This window comes from Gracilinanus agilis, chromosome 5, assembly GCF_016433145.1.
Source record: "Gracilinanus agilis isolate LMUSP501 chromosome 5, AgileGrace, whole genome shotgun sequence".
In the NCBI taxonomy this organism is placed as follows: domain Eukaryota; kingdom Metazoa; phylum Chordata; class Mammalia; order Didelphimorphia; family Didelphidae; genus Gracilinanus; species Gracilinanus agilis.
Window position 1 is genome coordinate 66,044,168 of NC_058134.1, and position 26,837 is coordinate 66,071,004.

The following is a 26,837-nucleotide window of genomic DNA, read 5'->3' on the forward strand; positions in this document are numbered from 1 at the left end:
AGGAGGAGGAGGAGGAGGAGGAGGAGGAGGAGGAGGAGGAGGAGGAGGAGAAGAGAGAGAGAGAAAGAAAGAGAGAGAGAGAGAGAGTTGTGCCTCCATATCCACTGATTTAGTGTATGCCGATTCAGTTGCAAGGGGAAAAGGAAAAAAGAAAAAAAATGGGAAATTTGGAAAATTCCAGAAAAAATTTAAAAAATGGTTCATAAGTTCCAAACTACTAGCCAAGAGAGTACAGGCTATATAACATGGCGAAGTCTACCAGGCCAGTACATGACTCATTTCCCTTTGTTCTCATACTAGGCTCCAATGTGAAACTGCCTTGTGTTTTCTTTGATGGCATTTGTTGTAGCATTACCACAGTGCCTTTGTTTAAGAAAGCCCTCAGTGGAGCAGTTAGGTAGCCCAGTAGATAGATTGTCAGGCCGGAAGTTGGGAGTTCATGGATTCAAATATGGCCTTAGAAACTTCGTAGCAATGAGATCTTAGGCAAGTCACTTAACCATGTAGCCCTTACTGCCCTGTTTTAGAATTGAAACTAGGACAGAAGGTAAGGGTTTTTAAGGCTCTTATTTACTCTAATAATGGCCGCAAAGCACAAGAGAGGTGGTGCTGCAGCTGTGCCCCAGTATCTACTGATTCAGTTACCCATGGTTAAGAGCAGGTGTTTGCTTGTATTCATGGTTTCAGCCATCCATGATGCTCTTAGAATGGAGCCCCCATGAAATATGTCTCTACTGTATAGATAAAACCCAATTACACACAAGACAACTATAGAGTAGAATGGAAGGTAATCTTAGAAGTAAAAGCACTTGTAGCATTGAGGACTAGGAAATGCCTCCTTGTAAAGGTGTCATTTAAATGAATCTTGAACAAAGTCAAGGATTCTAAGAACTTGAGAAATAACTGTGCATTTGAAAGTGAAGGGATGGAAGTAGTATGGTAGGGTGGATGGGAGAAAGGAAAGAGGAAGGTAGAGGAAGGGAAAGGAAGGTAGTGGTCCCAGCCCTAGCAGGGGGAAATTAACCAGTGCCCCTAATAAATGATCAGAGAGCAATTTTAGGGTTTGAATAGCTAGGTTTTATTTTAATTAGAAAGGGAAAGGTCTAGGGAAAACTAGGAGGTAGGAAGAAAGGGGAAAAGGTGCCAAAAGAGAGATCAGGGTCTTAGGGTAGAGGGCCCAGCCAGCCTCCAAGGTTGAGAGAGCTAGCCTGCCTCCAGGGTTAGAGAGCAGAGCTTCCAGGGAGGAGAGAGCAGACCCTCCTGGGTAGAGAGAGAGAAAAGGCGCCAAACTTTCCCTTTTATACTGTTGTAGCAGAGAATTCCTGGGAGATGTAGTTTTCCAGGGCTTACAATAATTTCAAATGACACATTCCCCCCTGTAATCCTTTGGGAGACCAATCTCCCCAATGGATCATAACAAACATAAATAAATTTATAATTACAATAAAGGGTAAATACATCAATACAAGGGGAGAAAGGTAAAAATTTTTACAATATAATGAAATCAAATGGTGCTTCTTTTACAAAAATATTCAGGGGGCAGTCCCCTTTTTTCACAACAAAATAGATACATACATAAAACAAATTTATTTAAACAAACAGGTGAATTTAACAAAACAAATGAATTTTAAAAAAACACACAAATGAATTTTAAAACCAGACAAATGAATTAAAAACCCCCCAAAGTTCAAAATTGTTCACATCCAGTTGCTCTCTTAGGCTCCTGGATCATTCTTTCTCCGTGTGGTCTCTACGGGCATCTCCATTTCGATTGCAGGAGGCAGTAAACTTCTTTTCTAAAACAACCTAAATTCTCCACATAAAATAAAAACACATTCCCCCCTGAGGAGGATAGAAAGAAACAATGAAATCGCACAGGGATATATAACTGAGGCAGGAGGCATATGAATCACTGTCAATCAAATTCATCAGAAAATTTAGCACAAAAAAGCCAAATAAGTAGTGGATGAAAAATTTTAAACATCCAATCTTAAAATTTCATATGGAAAAAATTCTAGATAAGAAAAAAATAGAAAATCACACTAGGTCTTTGAATAATGTCCAATTAAAGTAATCCATGTCTGATATTATGCACTTACCCACTTAGCAGCCAGTACCACAGTCAACCACCATAGTAAGAAAGGAAAAAGGTCTAGATTTATATTTATTGGTCTGATATTACATTGTTTCTTCTTTTCTTCTTTTGTCATTTCTTCTCAGGGATATAATATGGAGCTAGAACAGCCAATTGTTAGGTACTTGGCATATACATTTTTACAAGGAGTGTGGTTCGAAGAGTCCTACGTCTTAACATATGTTAAGCATTGCAACCTCAATTCTCACACTTGGTTCAAGCCCTTTTTATTGGCATAGAAGTCTTAGCAATCCTAGTAGGATTGGTTTCTCTTTTTGACCTGTGTGCTCATTTGGCATCATGCAGGTATGTGCTTCTTTGGCACTATATTGATGAAATCTGTACTCCTTTGTTGATCCCATTTCGTTGAATCAGACATTTCATTGAATTAGACATTGAATCAGACATATGTACTAAGTCCCATAATAGCAAAATACCAATGGCAGTTTCAATAGTCTAAGGCTTTTGGGCAGGCAGTTACAGTTAGAACAAATGTATATACTAAACCTACACTAATCTAATAATCAAAAACTCTTTCAATTTAGATAAATGACATATGCTTAAGACAAATACAAAAATTGCACATGTAATTATAAAAAATGTGCTAAAATTTCAAGATATATATATCTCCTATAGTTAGTGACAATGAGAGAAAAAAATATATAGGTATATGTATGTTGCAATTCATTTAAGGAGGGGTAGAATATAAAGGTTCTTACCCAAGAATTTAGATGCATTTCCTCTTAGCTTAGCCATGATCCACAGTGTGAGTGCAAATGAGGTAAAACAATGGAGTTATAAATGCAATAATACATTTAAGAGAATATGAAAGTTTCACAAAAAGCACGAAATGCAAATCAATTCAATATAATACAGGTTTTTACTTTAATACTTTTAATACTTGTTTTACATGGCTACAATGAATCCATGAATCCTTCTCCCCAATTTTAATAGCCGTTGGAATAGCCAATAGGACCTGGAATGGTCCATCATAAGCAGGTTCAGTTGACCGGGTGTGTTTGAAGTTCTTTATGTACACGCTATCACCTGGGTTTAGATCATGAAGTGAGAAGTCTATGGGGCCTGCCTGAAAAGCAGCTCCAAAATCATGGAGCTCTCTCAATTTGGTTTGTAATTCTTTGATGTATGTGGCAATGGTTGTATCCCCTCCTAACAATGAAGTATAGGCAGGGGTAAATGGTTGAGCCTGAGTAGGTGGATGTCTGAATAGCATCTCAAATGGTGAGATGTGCAAATCACCTCTAGGTTGGCTTCTGAGATAAAATAGAGCCAGAGGGAGAATTTCGGGCCATTTTAGATGAGTCTCTGTGCACAATTTGCCAATCATAGTTTTAAGTTCTTTATTCATTCGTTCAACTTGGCAGGAGCTCTGGGGATGATAAGGTGTATGAAATTTAGGAGTTATCCCCCAAAATGAATAAATTTGTGATAAGACCGAATCTGTAAAGTGGGTTCCTCTATCTGAATTAATCCTTGCTGGCAGTCCAAAACGAGGAATAATTTCTTTAAGGAGGATTTTGGCAACAAAAGCTGCTGTGGCCCGAGCAGTAGGAAAGGCTTCAGGCCACCTGGTCAGCTGATCAACTATGACTAGCTGTACATATTTTGGAGGCAATTGTAGTTATTCCAGGTGCTACCCATACTCTTTTAACAGAGTCTACAATGCCTTGGGTGCCGAAATGACCATGTTTATGAATGGATTGACAAATTTGGGTGTAGAAATTTCTAGGGAGCAGGGGTTTGCCATATGATGATACCCATACTCCATTAACTTGCTTGGCTTTAAATTTCTTTTTCCATTGTCCCACTTTCTTGTTTGTATAGGAAAGGGATAGATCCAAATCATCAGGGATTGTCAGTGCCAAAATGAGTTCAGCTCCTTCCAAGGCTGCTAGCTTTGCTGTGGCATCTGCTCAGTCATTTCCCCTGGAGATAGGGTCAGTACCACGTGTATGTGCAGAGCAATGAACAATAGCTATGGCTTTGGGGAGCTGGAGGGCAGAAAGAAGTTCTGTAATAAGGTTTCCATTAGCAATACATTTTCCAGCTAATGTCAGGAATCCCCTTTGAAGCCACAGCATGCTGATGGCATGACAATATGCCAGAAGCATAATGGGAGTCGGTGTAAATTGTGGCCCTCTTATCTTTTGCTATAATACAGGCATGTTTTAAAGCTGTGAGTTCTGCTTCTTGTGCATTTACATTTGAGGGTAAGAAAGCTGACCACAGAGTGGCAAATTCAGTAACTACTGCAGCTCCTGTGTAGAACATGCCATCCCTCATAAAGGATGAACCATCTGTAAATAATATTAATACAGGGTTGTCCAAAGGGGCATCCAGTAAATCACTACGAGGTTTATCAGCAATGGGACACTAAAGAGGTACAATCATGTAAAGGGTCTCCAGAAGTTGGCAAATCAGGGAGCAAGGTTGTAGGATTAAGAACTCCACAGCGCTTTATTGTGATAGTTTCATTGTTCAAGAGGGTTATTTCATATTTTGTAATTCTCTGGTCTGTAAATGCCTGTGTCCTATGTCTTAATAACAATGCCTCAACCTCATGTGGGCACGTTATGGTCAGAGGGCATCCTAATACTAGGTTGGCAGATTTAGTCACTAATAGAGCCATTGCAGCTATTCCTCTAAGACATGGTGGTGCTCCTGAAGCTACTGGGTCCAACTGGGCCAAATAATAGGCTACTGGGTGTTAAGCAGGTCCCAAAAGTTGAGTCAGAACACCTGAAGCAACCTCACTCTGTTCATGGACATATAAAGTAAATGGTTTATTGTAATTTGGGATGCCTAGAGTCGGGCAGACAGGATAGCTTGTCTTAAATTAGAAAGAGTTGTCAGGTGTTCTGTTTCCAATTTAAGTGATCCAGAGACCGAATTTTTTGTTAGTGCTACAAGGGGTTTTGGAATTTCCCCATAGCAAGGGATCTACTGCCAAAAGAATCCCGTTGCTCCAAGAATTGCCCTTAATTGCTTTTTTGTGGCAGGAGCACTTAATTTTTGGATATTTTCTATATGTTTTGGTCAAATAAGACGGGACCCAGCAGTTAAAATGAAATGGAGGAGGGAAAGGCAATAAGTAGGACAACATGCGGAGACCACTACTGAACTATGTAATAAGAAGCCAGAAGAACTGGGAAGGACTCAAAACGTCAAAGGAGTTTATATCTAATTCTCTTTTGATGTTTTATGATAATATAAAATAATATTTATAAAATGCTTTTCAAACCTTAAAGGTACTATATAAGTGCTGACTATTATCATCATTATATAATAATATCATCATCATTATTATAAAATTAGTACACAACACATAAATATATATAATAAACAACAAATGTATTAATAATACATTAAATTCCAGAAGGCAGTTGGTGATGGAACTTAGGGAAGAGATTAGCGACTTTATGGAAATCATTTGATGTTTCAGTGTTAGTTTTCTCATCTGCAAAATGAAAACATTGGAATAGATAATACTAGCCTTTTCCCACTCTTAATCTATGTATAATGCTATGAAAAACAATGGATTCAAGTTTCATCACAGCATAAGATGCCTACATTGTTTTGAGAATTTAGAGGTAGAGAATCACTCTTCTGGGGAACAATTCATTGTATGCTTTACCAAACTTTTTTTTCACCTGGCTTCCATTTTTCTCTTCTCTAGTGGAGACAAGTGCTTTGTAAACCCTAAAATGGGCAACTAACTATGTTGCACAGTGGATAGAGCCCTGGACTGGGAGTTAGAAAGACTAATTTTCCTGAGTCCAAATCAAGCCCCAGACACTTACTAGCTATGTGAGCCTAGGCAATACACTTACCCCTGTTTGCTTCAGTTTCCTCATCTGTAAAATGAGCTGGAGAAGGAAATGGCAAAATACTTTTTTATTTTAAAAGAAGTCACAAAGAGTGAGACATGATTGAAATGACTAAACAAAAAAACCCCTTGAAATACTACATAAATATTAGTCATTATTACTTCATAAATGACCTGCTATTGAGCAAGACTGACAATTATTTTTCTGTCCCCTTTGCATAGAAGATGCTTAATCTCTATCTTTTTCCCTTGTTCTTTTCCCCTAAGCTATATTGGATTTGTCCTAAATCAACTTTGTTAAGTTTATTGCTCCAATGTTTAAAAAGCAATGCCATATTTCTTGGAAATACTTTTCTAATTTTTAAAATACTCACTGTGACTTCTGGTGTTTTCCTTTAAGATGCTAACCATTTGTCCTTATCCCCAACTAGGACTCCTTCATTCAGATTATTCATGAAATATTTACAATATATCTCATGGATAGTTTTTATTCTTTATTACATACATTTTCCAGTGTATCCTGCCCTTTACCCTTCCCAGAGGACCCTTCTTTACAAGAAAGAATTAAAAAAAAAAAGTTCAGGAAAACTAGCCAACACATTGAAATGCCTGTCATATATGCAGCATTCCATACCCATGGTCTTCTACTTTTGCAAAGAATAAGGGGGAGGGAAGGATTACCTTCTCATAGCTTTTTGGCTGAACCAAGGTTGGATATAATTTCGTAGCAAACAACTGAGTTGTTTTTCTTTTGTGCTTTCTACTTATAGTGTTGTTGTCATCAGGCATGATGTTATCTCTTTATCAGAGATCTCTTCTCTTTCCTTTTCCAGTCTCTTTCTCTCTCCCTCTGTCTCTCGGTGTGTCTGTTTCTATTGTTTTCCTGATCCTACTTACTTAATTTTACATAAATTCAAATAAGTTCCCCAATATTAATCATATTTATTGTTTCAGCACAGTAACATTGTACCACAAAGAATTTATCTATACCAACTGATGGGCACTGAATTTTCTTTGAGGGATTGGTTACTACAAAAAATGGTGTTATATATATTTTGGTGCATAGGTCTTTTTTTAAAAATTGACTTCTCTAAAGTATAGGCCAACAGTACAATCTCTGGGTCAAAGGGTACAGGCATTTTAATCACCTTAGCATCATTCTAAATTACTTTCTAATCATTCATAAAACCTTACGTAATGCAGAGTCCAGAATACAAATTTTCAAACTACCATTTGTCACATTCCTGGCCCCTTGTATTGTCAGGGAGCTGACGCATGCCAGTGTTACTAATGTAGTCATTGGAGCTGATAAAGGGGAGGTGAATAATCTTTTCCTGGGAAAAGAGGAGTATTGTTGGAATGGAAGCTAAGGGAGAGTAAAACAAAGGCCATGATAAATCTGGAAATTCTGGTTCTCTGGAAATCCAAAGTCCAAGAGGCTGAAATCAACAAGAAACTCTGAGGAAGAGTGGAAATTTAAGTCAACGAGGTACACACAGGATGAAAAAAAATCAAGACTGAAGAAGCTGGCTGATTCAACTGGTCTTCCCAAAGCTTTGGTCTTTCATGGCAGGAGCATGGATCATCTGTCCCTGCCTTATACTGATTCATGGGTTAGTGTAGGCAAAGGCCAAATATGTGATATTTCCTTCTGACTCAGTCTTGTTGATAAGGCTCAGTCATTGCCCCCCTTCACCTATTTTCCAGGCTTATTGTTTTTTATTTTCTTCTATGTTTCCAGTCTTTTGATCTTGTTTTGATACTTTTTGTCATCTCATGAAGTTATTATTTTCTTTTTGGACTTTTTTTCCTACTATGGAATGAATATGGGCTGTTATGACCGTCTTCCCCAGTGGCTTGAATGAAGGCTTTCTGAGTTCTAAGTTAGGTGGAGGCTACTTGTGTGCTTGTCTGGTCCAGCCAGGACTTTGATGAATCTACCTGGGCTTGAATCACCTAAGTGATGGTCTGGTCCTCTCTCCTGTCATGATTCTAGTTTGTTGTGTCTTCCACCTTTCTATGACGTAGGTTCATTTAGAATCTCTGGAGGAATCTGGCCATATTCGTATGCAGTCCTTGGCTTGATGGAGAAACTTATAGTATTTTCTCTAAAGATTTTCTTTATCATTGTTTCTTCTGGTGACTATTTTTTATATTTCTCTTGGGAGTACTATGGTGGAATCTTAAGTTCATTGAGGTCCTACCATACTACAATTATCAGTTAGAAATCAGGATGATCAGTTTATTTAAGTGAACACAAATAATGAGTGACTTATTTAGAAGTCATGGTACTAAGTGCTACAGGAATTACAGGCAGCTAGGTGGTACACTGGGTAGAGTCAAAGTATCTGGGGTAAATCTTGCTGTGTGAATCTGGGTAAATCATTCAACCCCTAACTGCCTCAGTTTCCTCATCAATAAAATAGGCATAAAAATTAGCATCTACTTTACAGAGCTGTTGTGAGAATCAGATGATAACTAGGTCAAATCTTTGTAACTTTAAATGCTTTATAAAGGCTAGTTATTGTAAAAAAAAGAGTAAATCCTCAAAGATGGGTAGGATTTTGATAAGTAGATATTTAAAGATTAATGTACAGAGATCATTCCAAGATTGTATATGTGTGTGTGTGTATGTGTGTTTAGGGGGCTCACTATGAAAAAGGAAAGCATGGAGTATGTCTAGATTGTGCAGAATGGTAGGGTTTATGGATTTAGAGGTAAGTTGGGGTTATATGGCAAACTAAAAGGATGTCTTTGGGAGAGTGCTACAGGGCTCTGTACTTGGTTCTGTTGTCAAAAAATTTATCAGTGATTTGGAAGAATTCTTGGCCAAATTTGCAGATGACACAAAACTGGGATAGAGCTATGTTCACAAAGGATAACAGAATTTTATTAAAAAGACAGCTAGAACAATTAATCAAATTTCATCAGCTAAAATATAAGTATATATAAATGCCTTAGATTTTTGAAAATCAACTGTATAAATATAGGATGGGAGAGGTTAGGAGCAGGAAAAGGACCTAGAGGCAAGATCATTTAAGCTGCATTAATAGAAACAGAAAAAGGGAGATGATATCTCTCCTTTGCCCATTTCAGATTACATTTAGAGTACTGTATTCAAATCTGTATTTCATATTTTGTAAGGATATTGTTAAATTGGAATGGCATCCAGCAGAATGATGAGGGTACTCAAAACAATACTACTCATGCATTAGGTGAACATACTGGGCAAGCTTACTTTGGAAAAGAGAAAGTTTTTGGGATATAATAGCTCTCTTCACATATCTGAAGGGCTGTCATACCAATGAAGTTATAGCATTGCTCTCTTTGGTGCCAAAGGACAGAACTAGAAACAACTGAGCATAGGTAGAGGGACAGCTATTTCCCTAGAACTATCCAACAGGGAATGGCTTACCTACTCCAGGAGATAGTAAGCTCCCTATTTCCAGAGTTCTTCAAACAAAGACTGTGCCAATACTTTCCAGGGATGTAGTCGGGGATTCTTATTTCAGTTATGGGCAGACTAGGTGACTGATAAAAGTCTCTTCTAACTTTAAGATTCTTACCTGAAGATCTAGGATTTTACTCTTTTTTTTTTAAAGTGTTACTATTATTAGCTTCTAAGCTTTGGTCAACCCAATCTGGTATTTGAATTTTTCCATTTGAAGATAAGCTTATATCTGAATCTTCTAATTCACATCAGTAGAATGTTCTGAACACACTAGTTTGCTTAACCACTAAAATAGTATATACGTAGTTAAACAGGCATGTGCATACTTTATATATTATCACCACTTCATAATCAGCTCATTAATGAGACAAGTGCAGAAACTTATTATAAAGCAGTGATTATATACCAACCACACACTATTCTCTATGACCCCAGGGCTCAAAAGCATTCTGTGAGATTCAGGTAATTAAGATGAAAAACAAATCCTATTTTTGCCAACATTACCCAGATAACTGAGGGAAGAATATGGCTTAGTTTAAAGTTCTTGGATTGGCTACATCCCTGGGCCATTTCTAGAAAGTAGGGCAGGAACATTTCCTAGGATGCTGGTGGACTATGAAGGCTTTCTGGCTCTCTGTCCTCTTTCCTATAGAAATGTACAAACCATCTCATGGGTAAGCAGGTAACCTGGTTGATTCGGGCAGGGTTCATCCACTAACAGACGTTTTCAGTGTTGTAGAGCCAAGAAAAGAATTCCTGCCTTACAGGCAAGGCCATATTTTATCAGTCACACTTTGACTCTATGTAATTCTGTGTCAGGGAACAACATGTAGCCTCTCCTATCATATGATATAAATCAGTAGTTGATGGTTTGGATAAATCACCTGGAAGAACACTTTTATTGTTGTTATCAAGTCATTTCAGTCATGTCCAACTTTTTATGACCCCATTTTGGATTTCCTTTTCTTATTTTTTGTCATGCAAAATACACTTCCCTATTGGTCACTGATGTACGATTACACTCATACATAATTGAAACCATTTAGGGTTTTCTTGGCAAATATACTGGAGTGGTTTGCCATTTCCTTCTCCAGCTCACTTGACAGATGAGGAAACTGAGGCAAACATGGTGGGGTGCTAGTGTCTGAAGCAGATTTGAACTCAGGTCTTCCTGGCCTGGTGCTCTACCCACTGTGCCACCTCGTTTTCCCCAATAATGTTTCCAGTTCTTTCAGTTTATGAAGAAACTGAGTTAACAAGTCACTTACACAAGGTGACATAAGGCAGAAGTTAGCAGAGCCAGAATTCTATTCCAAGCCCTCAAACCCCAAATCTAATATGCTCAAACTATACTGCCTATGGAAGAATAAGTTGTATTATAATATGATTCACTAATTTTAATAATCTCCAAATTAATAATGATAGGAACTACTGGATGTAACACTCAATATTGCATTGACATTGTTATGATTATTATCAAAACTCAAAATAAATTTGTGGAAGTGAATTGAAAAACTATACCAGATGTGAATCAAATTATATAGCTTTTACTGTTTGGGGATGACATAGTGGATGGAGAGCTGGCCTTAGAGCCAGAAAGACCTGGGATCGAGTTCTTCCTCTCATCTATATTGGCTGGGTGATCCCAGGAAAGCCATTGAACTTCTCTCAGTGTTTCTAGACCAGTGGTGTCCAACTCAAAAAGAAATGACAGGCATTACACCATCCATAATGGCCCATAGGGGCAGTATATTGACTCAGAAAAACCACATATTAACATCACTTGTTTTATTGTGGCATGATAGATGGTACAGTAGATAGGGCTTGTAGTCCAGAGTCAGGAAGACGAGTCCAAATCTGGCCTTAGATGCATACTAGCTATGTGATCTTAGGCAAATTTCTTAACCTCTGTCTGCCTTAACCTACTGTAGAAGGATATGTCAAACCATTTCAATCTTAGCCAAGAAAACTTCAAGTAGGGTCATGAAGACTCAGACACAACTGAAAAGTGATTGACCAACAACAAATATTTTATTGTATTTTTATTTATTTGTTCAACATTTCCCAATTACATTTTTAAATGGTTTGGGTGAGGAGTGTTGCACGGTGCCATGTTAGACACCTTTGCTTTCAGCTTTCTAAGACTATAAATTGTTGAGCAGGTGCTGCCATACATTGATAGTCAATATAACCTTAACCCTAATTCCATTTTCTCAAGGAATTTCTTCTCTCAATGAATCACAGATCTAATTTCTCCTTCCATTTTTTTGGGTATAGAAATTCAATATCAGAAATATTAAGATTTAATAATAGGTCATATCTAGCACATTTGGTTTTCAAAATTCTTTAACAAATTTTGGGTTGTTTTTTTTTTTGGAGGGGGAGGTTCAGGCCTGTAAATTAATGAAAGAAATAAAAAACATTAATTAAGCTAAGATGTGCTAGAAGTAGCCAAGTGGTGCAATGAATAGAGCCCTGGGGCTGGAGTCAGGAAGATCTGAGTTCAAATTCAGCCTTAGATATTCATTAGCTATGTGACTCTGAGCAAGTCATCTAACCTCTGGTTGCCTTAATCCCCTGGAAAAGGAAATGGCAAACCATTCTAGTATCTTTGCCAATAAAACTCCATATCTGGTCACAAAGAGCTGGATACAACTGAAACACACGTGCAAGCCCTGGGGATAAAAATATAATGGAGCAAGCCAGTCTTTGCTCTAAAGAAGTTGGAGAGAACTGGAAGAAGAGTTTACCTCTATGGAGGTTTGGTTTCAACATTGCCAAGAAGCAACATGGAGGCCTGGAACTGGGTATGGCAAGATGAAAACTCACCCAATCAGAGCCTAGGTTCCAGGAAGATTTCCATTTTCTTAAGTTTGTAGAATGTAGTTACTAGAGGGCAGAGATGATAGTCCAGTACAGTCACATTATTAAGGCTTGTTAAGAGACCTGTAAACTTGTCAGCAGCTATGTCACTTCTAGTTTTAGATATCAGCAGCTATGTCACTTCTAGTTTTAGATAGTTGCTTGAAAGCACCAAGAAATTAAGTGATTTACTCCATACTTGTCAGAAACAGGCCTGCAACTCAGATCTTTTTGATTTTAGGCTGGTTCTGGAGTCAGGAAGACCTGACACCAAACACTGTGCAATGCTGGGCAGGTCCCTTAATCCTGTTTGCCTCAATTTCCTCATTTGTAAAAATGAGCTGGAGAAGGAAATGGTAAACCACTTCAGTATCTTTACCAAGAAAACTCTTAAATGAGGTCATGACAACTAAAATGACTGAATCACTATCCACTGGGGAAAGGAATAAACATTTATATAGTGTCTACTGAGTCCCAGGATTGATTCTTACAATTTTTTTGGGTAGGTTCTATTACTGTCCTTATTTTACAGATGAGGGAACTAAGTCAAAATAGAGGTTAAATAACATGCCCAGGGTCACACAGCTAGTAAGTATTTGAGCCTTTCTTTTAGGTTTTTCTTTTTTTTTTGGGGGGGGGGGTAAATATATTTTATTTGACCAATTACATGTAATAACAATTTTCCACATAAGTTTTCTAAAGTTATATGATCCAAATTATCTCCCTCCCTTTACTCCCCTTTCCCAGAGATGGTAAGCTATTTGATCTGGATTTATCCATCTATTATCTTGCAAAACAAATTTCCATATTATTTCTTTTTGTAAGAAACCAAAACCCCAAAATAAAAACACAAACTAAAGTGAAAAATTGCATGCTTTGATCTGCATTCCGACTCCAACAGTTCTTTTTCTCAAGGTGGATAACATTCTTCATATAAGTCCCTCAGAACCATCCTGGATCATTGAATGGCTAAAAATAACTAAGTTAATCATTCCACAATACTGTTGTTTCCATGTATAATGATCTCTTGTTTCTGCTTCTTTCATTCTGCATCAGTTCATGTAGGTCTTTCCAGCTCTTTCTTAAATCATCCTTTTTATCATTTCTTACAGCACAACGGTATTCCATCACCATCATATACCACAATTGGTTCTGCCATTCCTCAATTGATGGACATCCCCATAATTTCCAATTCTTTGCCACCACAGAAAGAGCTGCTATAAATATTTTTATACAAATAGGTCCTTTGCCTTTTAATGGGGGATCTCTTTGGAGGTCTTTCTGACTCCAGGTTCAGCATTCCATCCACCCTGCCACCTAGCTGCTTATCAGAACTTGGCCACACTATTGCTGGAGACAGGAAAAAAATGGCAAAAATGCCAGATTTTGTATGAATATAATATATGTACGTATATATACATATCCATCACTTTTTGCCCACGTTCACAGCTACAAGCAAAATATTCAACACGTTCATTTTGTAAAACTGATTAAAACTTTTAAATTCTAATCAATCTACAGATCCTTCAATGTTATTAATATTGATTAATATAAAAGCACTTCATAAAATAAGGTCTTTTTAATACATACTTTATGGATGTGTCCATGAATAAATGCAGTAACCAAAAGGAAATGTGTTCCTGTGTCCTCTTGTGGCAGCTGATGAAGAGGCATCATTATAGATAATTATACTTATTCTATTTGTTTTGACACAGCTGTCCCATTTTACATCGACCACTGATATTCCATGAAATTGGCCAAATGAGCTCGGTAAGCATCAAACCATAATTAGGACACGAATATTTCTAGAGCACAGGCCTGGGAGGAATTCCCACTGCTGGTTTCCCCTCCTGGGATGGTTGGGTGTGGTTTGTTTTTTTCTGAGACTGGAACAGGGATACACAGGAAAAAAAAAATCTTCTTTTACAACCTAAATTCCATGTTCTTATAAACAAACTTAAGCAGGGGAGAGGCCTAGGAAGGAGGAGAATAGATTCTGTAGTAATCTTTTGCTTAGGTTATTAGAAATATTGGAACTTACCCAGGTTGAAAAAAAAAAAAGAAAATAAAGCCACTTAGCTGGGTAAAATATATGCTGAATGAAATGCTAAAATATATTTAGGTCACTGGCCCAAACACAGATTTTTTTTTTTAAAAGGCTGGAAGTGGGTATCTGTTTGTACAAGTTCATGAATACACCTACATATATATATGTATATAATATATTTTTACAAAATATAACATATGTATATAATATATTTATACAAAATATAATGTAAAATATGTAACTATATAGGTGTATATACATATACATATACATATATATATATAAAAGCAATAACACAGAAGCAGGAAAAAAATCACAAACACTTAGGAAATGTGACAAGTTTTCTTATTCTTTATTGGTTTAAAAGAAGTCAGAGCTGAACAATAATATGCCCCATACAGTTCTAAACAAAGCGAAGGCTACTGAGTTATTTATGCTGAGACAGCTTCTTTCAGGAAGTGAAGGAGAACAGTGGAAGATCTATTGGCACTCCAAAGCAAAATTTTCCATTAAACTCCCTTGTAAATTAGGAAAAGATCTTATAAAAATGGCAGAAGTGGTGAAGTCAGCTTGCTTGGGGGGTGGGGGGAGGGAAGAAAAGGATCCTCTGCTCTTGCAAGAGGATTTCTTTTATTCAGACAAGCTCGTGCATTCACATTTATGACAATGTTGGAGGGGGGGAGGAGCAGGGAAGGCTGGTATTCAGACATAAAGGAGAGGAAAATTGAAACTAGCATTGGGATAATTTCAACATAAGCACAGACTTCTACTTGATTAGCTCCAAGCATGGAAATATACATGTGAAAGGAGCTGTCCTTTCTACTCCAGATCTGGCTACTTGCTCATTTACCACTCAAAATCAAGGGAAACAGCTTAGAAACGAAAGCCTCACTGGCATTGTGCTTTTTTCTAATTAAAATTCAGTGGATTAAACACAGTTGAGTACGTCTGTGCAGACAGGACATGCCACTGTCACGTCCTGGAAGTTCAATTCCAGAGTGCCATGCAAAGGCTCATTTTGTAGCATCATTAAGATTCAGAGTACCCTGAGGTTTTGAAAGGTTTTGACAAAGCAGATGATAATGGCCTCCAGAAATGGGCAAACACATAAATATATATTAAACTATCTTTCTTCCCTCCTTCCTTCTGGGCACAGGAATTGTGTGCATCCCAGTTGTGTGGACTCAGATTTCAAGGAAAACAATTCATCTCTCAGTTTGTGACCAGAAAAAAACAAACCTAAGAAACTGTTCAGCAAGAAAATAATAATAATTGAGTAACTAGCAGATTGGGGTGGGGAATTCTAGAGAAAAACATTGAGTCCAAAGGACTATCTGAGCCAGTAAAGTGTAATTTGGGAGCATGAAGGTAGAGAGAAGTAGTGAGTCACCAGGTGGAGTGTTTGACTTGGAACAAATCAAGTAAAGAGCCTTCATGATGAAGACATGCTACTCAACTGTTATGATCCCTGAAAAGAATGCTTTCAGATGAAACCAATTTTTAATATCCTGATTCATGGGGATGTCTGAAGAGCTGACTTTCTCTCTCATACACACACTATACACACACGTGCGCGCATGTGCAAAGGCTTTTTAATTGTAGTCAAAGGTATAGGACAATTAGGGAGTTCAGGAAAATTGCAGCTTTTCACGTGGTGAGAATGTACTTCTTTAAACTCGATATTTTGCTTTGCCTTGTTCACTGATCACACATATATGCTGAAATAACAGGATTTTAAGATGAATTAGGCACACAGTAAGTAAATAGAGAAGCACAACTAAACTTCTTCCATAAATAACAGAGGCTGCAAACTTATAATCAATATTTATAATTTAAAAATATATGCAAAATCAATTGCGAAATGACTAATGTTCTCCACTCTTCCAGCTTTGATTTCTTGGAGTCTAATGATTTTGAGTACAGTATGAATTCTTGTCTAACCCTTCTCATGTGGGTGGCATGAGCCTGAAGGATAGGAGGGGAATGTCATATTACTCCTATCATTGACAGAAGCTCAAGACACTTAGTTATTAGGATAACCAGAGGGTAAATTATATGTCTAGAATGAAGAGAAAGAATATACCAATCCCTACGTTAGCTCCAGGCGTGTATTTGTCCAGTTGTCAAATGAAAAGAAAAATGACTTGTGAATAACCTGCATTCCTAGTATTATCTTTTCTAGGCTTGTTTAAGAAATATATATATATATATATATATATATATAGTTCTACACACATATATATTTCTGATAAATGGAACTGAACCTAAATATTTTCAGTAGGTTAGGAAATAAGTTAGGAGTAATGAAAGACTTACATTGAGATCTCTGAAGTATTCGTTGTAATCCAAGGCATAGCCCACCACAAATAAATCTGGAATCTCAAATCCAGTATCTTAGTAGGAAAAAAAAATAAGTATAAATCTATTAGCTAAGAGAACTTTGTGAATTCATTCTGTGTCCATTTATTCACTAGAAGCAAGCTAGAGAAGTGATAAGAATACACAGGTTTGGATGCAGTTCAACAGGGGCTTAGGTGAGATGGTATATTTTGTGAGCAAAATCATATCAAAGAATGACTGAATGAATAGAACTGAGACAGAGCCAGGTGCCCTGGTGCATAACAAGCTGAACATGAGTTTTCTCATGTGATGCTGTGAAAAAAGCAAGCACGGTCACATTAAATAACATCAGTGAAAACATTCTGAAAGCTCTGATGGGCTCTACGAATGGCAGCCATTATTCCTAGAATACTCCATGCATCAAGAACAAGCTGGAATTTAGGGACTGTGAGGTAATCCTCCTATTGTACTCGGTGGGAGTCAGGGGATAGCCACCCAGGTGAGGAAAGGGTTGGAAAAGGACTGATGAAGCAAGGTCAAAGAAAATGGGGAGGATTCAACCTGAAGCAGAGAATTCTGAGCATGGGGCTCCATAAGGGTCTGCAAGCAGGCAAGAGGTGAATAGTAAATAGTGCTTTATCTCTCTAGAAGGCAGAACAAAAGAAAATTGGCTTCACCTGCAACATGAGAGATTTAGATTAAGGAAAGGAAGAATTTCCTGACAGGGAAGGTTATTGGACACCAGGTTGGGTCACTCCAGTCTGGGTTTCGGAAACTCCTTCTGGGAAGGTCTCACGTCCACCATCTTGCCTGAAACAGAAATGAATTCCCAAGGTCTCCTCCATTCCCACTGACCCTAAGTAAACCTGTAGCTCTGCACTTTGACCTAGGAGGAGTACATAAGGACAACCATTAATGATCTTACTCACACACAGATCTGAACATGCCAATCCACTGCTTGAAACCTTCCTGGGGCTCAAAATTGGATACTTATACTTAGGTAGGGTAATGCCCAAGATGCTGTACTTGGGAGTCAGAAAGACCTGAGTTCAAATCTTGGCTCAGACACTTCATACCTGTGTAACCCTGGATGTATCACCTTATTTCTAAGTCTATTTCCTCATGTATAAAATAGTCATGATAATAGTGTTTAAAGTGTAATATAAATGCTAGCTATTAAATGGTCTACCAAAACAAAGGCCAGCAAATCCCTAGCCCAGCATTGAAGGCCATCTACCTTGAGGTACCAGTCTATTAATTTACCATGCTTTTCACTTTGCACCCTATAATTAAGTCAAATAAGACTTTTCATCATTCCATAAACATTCTGAACTTGCCAGCCTTCAAGTCTTTGCTCACACTACTCCAGCCACATGGAAAGCCCTCATTCCCCCAACTCAACCTGTTGATATTCCACCCACCCTTCAAGGCTCATCTCAAATGCCATTTCTTCCAGAGAACCTTTACTACTGATACACTACCCCCCTTGCACCCATCTGGACATATTTGGTTCTCTCATATTCATTTGTTTGCCCGCTTTCCTATGTAGTCATCATAGTCTATTTTGAACTATGCCTATTATCTCTCTAAAGTTCCTGAGCAAAAAATATAGGTCTTATTAATCTTTCTATCAATCAGTCAAGCAACGAACATTTATTAAGCATCAATTGTATGCCAGGCACTGTGCTGTTATATATTTGGCATCAGGCTCAGCAATTAGTACAGCACATTCTTAATCAACCTTTAACTGAATTTGAATGCTACAGGATAGTATTATGGGATCATACTTTTTAGAAAACTTAATTATTTTTACTAACATGTAAATAAGAAAATGTTTTAGTCTTAAAAAAATTGTTTTTGGTCTAAAGGGAATCACTTGATGTCATTGGCATGTTCCCCATCCATACTGTACTTCCCTTGCTCTAATGTTTATTCAGCTTGCCGTCCAAAGTCTCAGCCAAATTATCTCAGGGGTTTGGAGCAAACATAACTTGTGAAAATCAAGTCATGGACTTTTTGCATTACATTCCAGATACCATACAACTAAGGGAAAAAAGGGTCACTTCTACAGATAACATAATAAATCAATGGCCTGTAGGTTTATTTTTTCAGGCTTCTGACCTGCCTCGATGATGTGGAAGAATGAGAGAAATGCATTCTATGATGAGAAAGTTCATCTCCTGGATAGCATGTCCTGAAAGCTAAGGCCAAAGAGGATACTTTCTAGGTTTTTTTTCCCCCTCTTTCTGATTTTATGCAATGAAAAAAAATTTGGTCAAATGGCCAATCTAGGAGGAATTCTCCTTCCAGATTTGATCAAAATTCAGTCACATAATACTTTACCAGGAATAATTTTGTTTTGTAATAACTTCTGAAAGGCCATTTGCATAAACCTTCCCACATTTATACTTCATGGCCTTGGATGATCAATGGGAGACGGCCAATGGGGAGACGGCCAATGGAGAGGCGGGACTCTATTGGGTCCAGTCAGACAGGAAAAGATCCCTCCTCAATACAGGTCTTAAAAGGAATACACCATGATAAAACAAAGTCATACTATAAAGCCAAGAACAGTGATAAATGACCAAGTTCAACAGGACCCACGAAGACAGAAATGGGCAAATTGGGAATCTGGGGGCCATCTGTTCTCTCGGGTGGCTGGAGCTACCAGAGGGATGCGGTGGTTCTGCCAGGCCTACCCAGCTTCTGCCGGAACATGGACATTGAATATCACTGACTGGTAGTCAAAAGATTCTCAAGAAGAGTACTTACAGTCAGGACGAAAGCTATCACTTCTGGGTGTTCTCTTCACCAACAAACTATCATTAAAAAGAGATAAAATGTTAGGAGTAGCTGAAATAGCCTATCTTTGGGAGGCCTCTTTAAGATTCATGTGGGATTAGAAGTGTAGTTCCGCTGGCATGCCCAAGGGTCCCTCCCCCTTACTTCCTGATGTGGGATTGGTCTTAAATGGACCAATCCTGTGCTGGGGGAGGGACCACGCCTATTTCCTGGCATGGGATTGGTCCTGAATGAACCAATCCCATGCTAGGGGGAGACCACACCCCTCCACTTCCAGGCACAGGATAGGGCTATATAAGGACCAATCCCAGGCCTAGGAGGAAACTTTGAATCTGAGAAGATTCAGGGTTTAGTGGGGTTAGTTAATTTCAGCCTAGGGGAACTCCGGTGGTTTTTTTTTTTCTTTTAATAAAGTTTTTTGAAAGATCCAAGGCAGATAGTTTTCTTTCATCACTTCATGCATTTCCTGCCACCGCACACCTGGCGAACTACAGAATTACCCAGGTTGTCTTGGATCCCATTTCAGTTTTTGTTAGTGCTTCTCTTTGCACCATGAGCACTGCCGCTTTGATGAAGGAAGAAAGTAGGGCGCTATCGATGGGGCTCATCTAAGCTACTTCTAAGAAGGGCCAAAGAGTGAGTGGTGGGTAGAGGAGGGCCCTAGAAGACACAGCATAATGCTGCCCCTTCCCTTGCCCCATCAGTAGCTTGGGAGCCATTGGGGTTGATTTTTGTGTTGTGGCCAATCACAGATCTCCCGGGGACAAGGATCATGGTTGAAGCATCCAAATCCTACAAAGGTACTGTAAGATTAAAATTAATATCCATTAACTCCAAGTATTATCTTTTATAAGATTTATTAATAATCATTTGAACTAGAGGAAAGTAATAGCCTGAGTAAAGAGTAGTTTCCCTACCCCCAATAGGGGGAGAAGAGAGAGAGGGCAGAGTTACAGAAGCTTTTATCTACAAAAGGTAAGGAAGTAATGTGGGGACAAAAGAGGAATTCTTGGAAATGGAGTCCTGGGGTTCAAAATTCTAATTACACAGTACCTTGCTTTACTTTTTAAAATGAGAAAGAATAGAATTTAACTGTGAATTTCAGACTCACCTTGCCACTTTAATCATGTTGGGTTTGTATTTTTCTATTTTGTCAAGCAAAGATTTCATGGTCCTCCCTGTTCCAACAACATCCTTGTGAAAAAGATATAGATATATTCAACATCAATCTTCCCCTATAACAATGTGCCCTGATTAGGAATATTATCAAGAGTGAGAAGGGAGAGGAGCTTGGATGGATGATATCTTTGTAAGGCTTGCCCTCCTCCCAGGAAACTGAGTGTAGAAGTGACTCTTTGAAGCCTCTGGCTCCTAGCTGGAAGGGCTAAATTCAGTCTGTGGATATGTACATGTGGTTTCCCTTTGATTAGAATTAGAACTGTGAGTGCACTTTCAAGGACTAAATTTGGCCTGGAGGTTATAGGACACAATACAATGCACATGAATTTTCATGGACATATTCTACATCTCAATACCCTTAAAGGATAAACACCACCCCCACTTCAGCACTCCCATTTAGGGACTGAATCTGTGACTAAATCAGTGAGAAGGGTCTGGAAAGCAGCTGGTGACAGGGAGGGAACTGAGACTTGGGATAGCTGGGCACAACTGCATTTGACTGGGGATCATCACTGATGACCTGAGGCACAATTAAAGCAAAAGAGGGTGCAGAAATCTTTTTTTAAAAACAGATATAAGCTGGCAGTTGCTGATTGGTAAAACAAAAAGATTTATTATATGCCAACAGCCTAGATTGAGCAATTTTTTTCAAATGGAGGACAGACACAAGTTTTGTTGAGCAATAATGGGTTTATATACATGTGATATATATCAAGGAAATCTCAGGGTAATAACTTAGAATATTTTCTCAACAAAGTTCATCTGAGAACTCTATGTGACTCACTGAAAATACCTGCCTATACCTACTCTAAACCAGGGGTTCTTAATGTTTTTTGGAGTCAGGGACCACTTTTGACAATCAATCTGGTAAAGCCTAGGGGCCCTTTCTCAGAATAAAAAATGTATAAAATAAAATTACAAAGGAACCAATTATTTTGAAATGCATTTATCAAAATATTTTTACAAAATCAAATAAACAAAAAGAAGTTAGAAGATCCCAGGTTAATAACCCCTGTTCTAGACAAGAGTATATTCTTTTTTGGACAAATGTGCCACAATTTCCATCTCAGCTGTCCAGTGGATGAGTACCCTTCCTGAGTCTTGGCTGGGTCTTAGAGGGGAGCAGATGTGGAAGACAGAGCACTAGCTTAGACATAAATAGACTTGGCTTCCCCAGACCTATCACTAAATAGTTGTGAGACTACCCAAACATTTCTTCAGCCGAAAAATGGAAATGAACTCTCCTACATCATATAGTTGTAAAGATCAAATAAGTCAGTGGAAACAAAAGCCCTTAGAAAAAGGATAAAGTGGTCTACTTGCTACCTGTGTTAGCTTAAACATGGCACTTTACTCTTTTAACTCTCAGTTACTCATCTGTAAAAAGAGGAACTTGGAAGAGATGATCTCTAAGGAACCCTCCATTTTAAAATTCCATGATCCAAAAGCAAAGGATTATTCTTTTCGAAAGGAAAAAAAAATAGCCTTGGACATAGTAGATACTTTTTAAAAAAAGATCTACATTTTCTCCCCCGATCCTGCCCTCTAACTGAGAAGGCAAGAAAAACCATACCTGTTACAAACACGTACAGTCAAACAAAACAGATTCCTGAATTGAACATGTTCAAAGAAGTCTCAGTCTGATTCTGAATCGATCTCTCTAACAGGAGGTTAGTAGCAGCACTTAATAGCCACTTAATAACTTGTTTAATTGAATTTTCTGATAATGGAACCTTGCATTTGTATAACATTTGATTATTTGCAATGCATTTTTGCATTTATTACCATATATGGTGTTAAAATATGTTTTTAAGTAGGTATGGTGGATATTATTATCTCTGCTAATTGATGAGAAAACTGAGACTAATTAGGGTTAAGTGATTTATAAAAGTTAGTTGGGAAATGGTAGAGCTGGGACCATCAATCAATCAGTCAATTCACAAGAATCCAAATCTTCTTGTTTTAAAAAGAATTTAAGGACAGCAATTACATCTTACCATCTTGTTCTATAGAATCCAAGTAACAGCTAGTACACAATGAGAATCCAATAATTCTTTGGAGATGAGGAACACCGAGTGCTAATTTAAAAACTCACCATAACATTTTGCCAACTATCAAAAAATGGATGGGGTAAAGCCGGCTTACCTCCACAATTAGTACATTCTGAAAGAGACAAGAGAAACACAGTTATTCAGAATACAATTTGAAGAGTTTTGTTCCATTTAAAATTCATTTTGCTCCAGCTGTCTCTACAGCAGAGAAGCCTATTAAATATGTGGCTCTATGACCCACTTACTCTGGACCACTCTGGGTGTTCATTAATTTGTTTGGTCCTCAGCAGAAACTTTTTTTCCTTCTTCTTTTCTTCATATCCCTAGTACTTAGGAGAGCCTCATACACAGGTACTCAATAAAAGTTTGTTGAATTAGTTTGCCTTGACTTGTCATAGTATCTTCTGGATATCAAATAGTTTCATATCATCTCAGAATTAGGAAGTCCTCAGAGGTTATCTACTCCCCTCATCCAACTGCCATTTGCTGACCTGATGCCATCTATCCTCTAATGAAAAGGAACCCACTACCCCAGATGCAGCTCGTTCTACTTTTGGACATTTTGAATTGGCAGGAATTTTTTTTCTTACATTGATCCTGAAATTTCCTTACTATAACTTGGATCAGTAGCTCTTAATTCTCCCTGGTGGGACCAAACATAAAAAAGTCTAATCTCTCTCTACTTAAAAGCCTTTGAAAAACTCAAAAACAGCCATCGTGTTCCCCTCTCCGAACTTTCTGTTCTCAAGGTAAAAGATCTCTAGTTCCTCCAACTAATCATCATAAGTCATAGCATCCAATCTTCTCCACCATCTTGGATGCCCTCTGAAGAACACGACTCAGCTTGTATTAATTTTCTTACAGTTTAGCACACAGAGCCAAGCACAATGCTCCAGAAATTCTTGAATTAGCTTGTGTAGAGGGGAGCTGTCACTTCCTTGGTTCTCTTAATATAGCCAAGAAATAAGTTAGCTTTTTGATTGCCACAACACACTAGTGGCTCATATTAAGTTTACAGCCCACTGAAATTCCTAGAATTTTGCACCCCCCCCATTAAAGATTGTTTTTTTTTGTCCCTATTTGCTGTACCCAATACTTGTAGAGATATTTTTTAAAATCCCAAATAAAGAACTATATTTTTATTCCTATTAGATTCAACTTATTATTCTAGCCTAACAAGAGCTCTTAACCATCTTGTCAAGTTTTCCTAAATATGTGAACTCTATCATTACTCAAAGAATGGATGAAACTAGCATAGGGTCAAGAACATATATATCCGTAGGGATGTTCTACTAGATCCCTCCCTCCAAGATGACACTGGCACCATTGACTACTCTTTGAATTTGGTCAAAGGATTACAAATCCCTATAACTGGTGGATAAAGCATTGGATTTGGAGTCAGGAAGATCTGAATTCAAATCCAGCCTCAGATACTTAGTGAGTGGCCTTGGGAGAGTCACTTAATTTGTCTGCTTCACTTTCTTTGACTATGAAATGCAGCAACAATAACAGTATCTACCTCCAGGATTGTAGTGAGGATCAAATGAGATAATATTTGCAAAGTGCTTAGCATAGTGCCTGGCACATTATATGTACTATGTAAATGCTAGTTATTACTAATAATGATAACTGATCATTTAGCTCATGTCACTCCAGTTTGTTCACACTTTCAACAAGAAATGTGTCAGATATCTTGCTAAAATTAATTTATATTATACTATGACATCCTCTTTATCCACTAACCTAATAATCCTATCAAAAAAGAAAATGAGGTTAGTCTGGCATGATGATTCAACAAACATATTTATTTAAGTATCTGTTTGATGTAGCCATGCTAGCTATTATTGTTTACCCCTTTCCATTCTGAAGCCTCACAAACCATTCCTTTAATAATGTGCTCTAAAACAAGGGTTCTTAACCTTTTTTAGTGTGTGTCATAGACCCCTTTGTAAGTCTGGCGAACACTACAAGTTCCTTCTCAGAATCATGCTGTGAGATGTATGCAATAAAATACAGAGGATTACAAAGGAAACATTATATTGAAATACAATTATTCAGATATTTTCTAAAAAGTTCATAGACTCCAGTTGGGAACTCTTGCTTTAGAGTTTTTAACAGGGATCCAAATTAAGTTCACAGACTTTTTGAAGATTCTACTGTATAAATGGAGATTTTGAACCTTGGACTTCATCCCCCATAAGTCCCTTAGTATATCCCAAAATTTCCTTTAATCTCTCCTGCGCCTCCACATTTGTGTAGTCATGTTATTGTTTTATAAGGTTTTGTAGCTCCTCCCTCTTTCTCTCTCCTTCACGATTTGGCGAAAGTGAGTTTATCACCTTTTTCACTCTAGTATTTTATGTTAGTTTATTATTAATAAAACTTTATAAAATATAATATTAAGTTACTGAATATTAATTTTAATCTCTACACTACACTTTTTCCTTTATGAAAAATTTGGATAATATTTGACTATCTCCAATCTCATGGCACCTCTCCCAGTCTGACTTTTCTTTTTAAAATGGATATCTTTTGTTTTTATATCTTTTATATTTACCATCAGAAACAATTACCTGTTATGAAATTTTAAAAGAATAAGAGAAGAGAAAAACTAAACAATGCATTGAAAATGTCTGACATGTACAGTGTTCCACAGTCATGGTTCTCTATCCCTGAAAAGAAGGAGGGGGAATGACTTCTTCTAGCTCTTCTCAGGGGCCAAACTTGGTCAATGTAATTAGTTTTAAAGTTTAATTAATTAATTAATTAATTAAGAATATTTTTCCATGGTGGTCAATGTAATTTTACAGCATTTGGTTTCAGTTGTTTTTCAGTTGTTTTTTTCCTTTTAATACTGTTGTAGTTATTGTATATATAGCACATCCCCAAATCATAGCATCATTTTAGACTTTAAAATTATCATAAATATAAATACAATGAACTTGCAAAAACATCTGAAAGTTTGGTTAGATTTTTTTATGCTTAATCTTATGACTTTTGAATAACAAACTAAAATTTTTTGTTTTAGTCTCTCAAATTGAAGATGACAAACATGGAAGAAATAGTCACTTGCATTTTTTGGTTAGCTGAACTCAAGTCCCTAATAGGAGTAAGAAGAAAATTGGCCTCCCACAACAAGAAGGAGGATTCCTGGAGAAATTTAATTAACAATTGGGTGAGGAAATTTTAAGAAACTGGTTCAATTCACAATAAAATTGGTTCTGGGTGATGTTGAGCAAGTGAAGAGATTGTGGCTAAAACTGAGAGGACATTTGAACAGAATCCCTCCAAAATCAGTGTGCTCTGGGTACTGAATTGAACATTCCAAAAACCACAGAGCTTAGAATTCTAACAATAAAACTCCAAAAGCATATTTGCAAGGTTACAATTGTCCAGACACCTCAAATAGAAGATTACTATGCAAAATTAGTCAACTGATGAAATAAACAATGGAAAATCCCAATGGTGTTCTTGACAAACTAACAAATAGAACAAGTTTCCACCTACGTGGCAAAGTTAACCATCACAAATGGCACATTAAGGATACAAGAAAGCCATAGCAAGCCTGGCAATATGAGACTCCCCAAAAGTTGTCTGGTGAACCATTAAGAAGTCCATTATCTGTCCATTCTTTTTTTTTTTTTAATCCTTATCTTTTTGTCTTAGAATTGATACTAAATATCAGTTTCAAGGCAGGAGAGCGCTAATAGGCAATTAGGGTTAAGTGACTTACTTGCTCAGGGTCACCAGTCTAGGAAGTAAATAAGGCCAGATTTGAATTCAGGACCTCCCATCTCCCTTGACCACTAGGGGAATAGTTTTTGGTTATACATTTCTGTGAAGTGCCTATATACTATATATCTTCCTTTCTCAGAGTTTTCCAAGATCACAGACCAACAAATAGATGTCCTCATCATGAGTTCATCTGAAGAATAAAAGACTCTGGAGACTTTGTCATCTAGATAAGAAGCCAAGGTAAACCTATTTAAGTGATTACCTTCTGCTCTGTCAGGATTCTGGTATGAAATCCCCAAATCTGAGAATGTAAAGAATTCAATGTTAACACCCTTGATCCAACATCTTAGAGAAGAAAGCCAGATGTTAGGGGATCCAGGATTTAATTG

General features: G+C 37.5%; 1 protein-coding gene across 1 annotated transcript in view; it reads right to left on the reverse strand.

Annotated features, from left to right (window-relative positions):
• Positions 1–15,643: 15,643 nt before the first annotated feature.
• The window catches only part of PRTFDC1 (phosphoribosyl transferase domain containing 1), a 99,919-nt gene continuing 88,725 nt past the window's right edge, over positions 15,644–26,837 (reverse strand). Inside the window, exons 5-9 of the mRNA XM_044678368.1 lie at positions 22,808–22,825; positions 20,595–20,677; positions 19,454–19,500; positions 16,658–16,734; positions 15,644–16,059 (exon numbers count right to left, since the gene is read on the reverse strand). Coding sequence (XP_044534303.1) covers positions 16,012–16,059; positions 16,658–16,734; positions 19,454–19,500; positions 20,595–20,677; positions 22,808–22,825 — 273 coding nt within the window. The 3' untranslated portion in view covers positions 15,644–16,011. The remainder of the gene's footprint in view (positions 16,060–16,657; positions 16,735–19,453; positions 19,501–20,594; positions 20,678–22,807; positions 22,826–26,837) is intronic.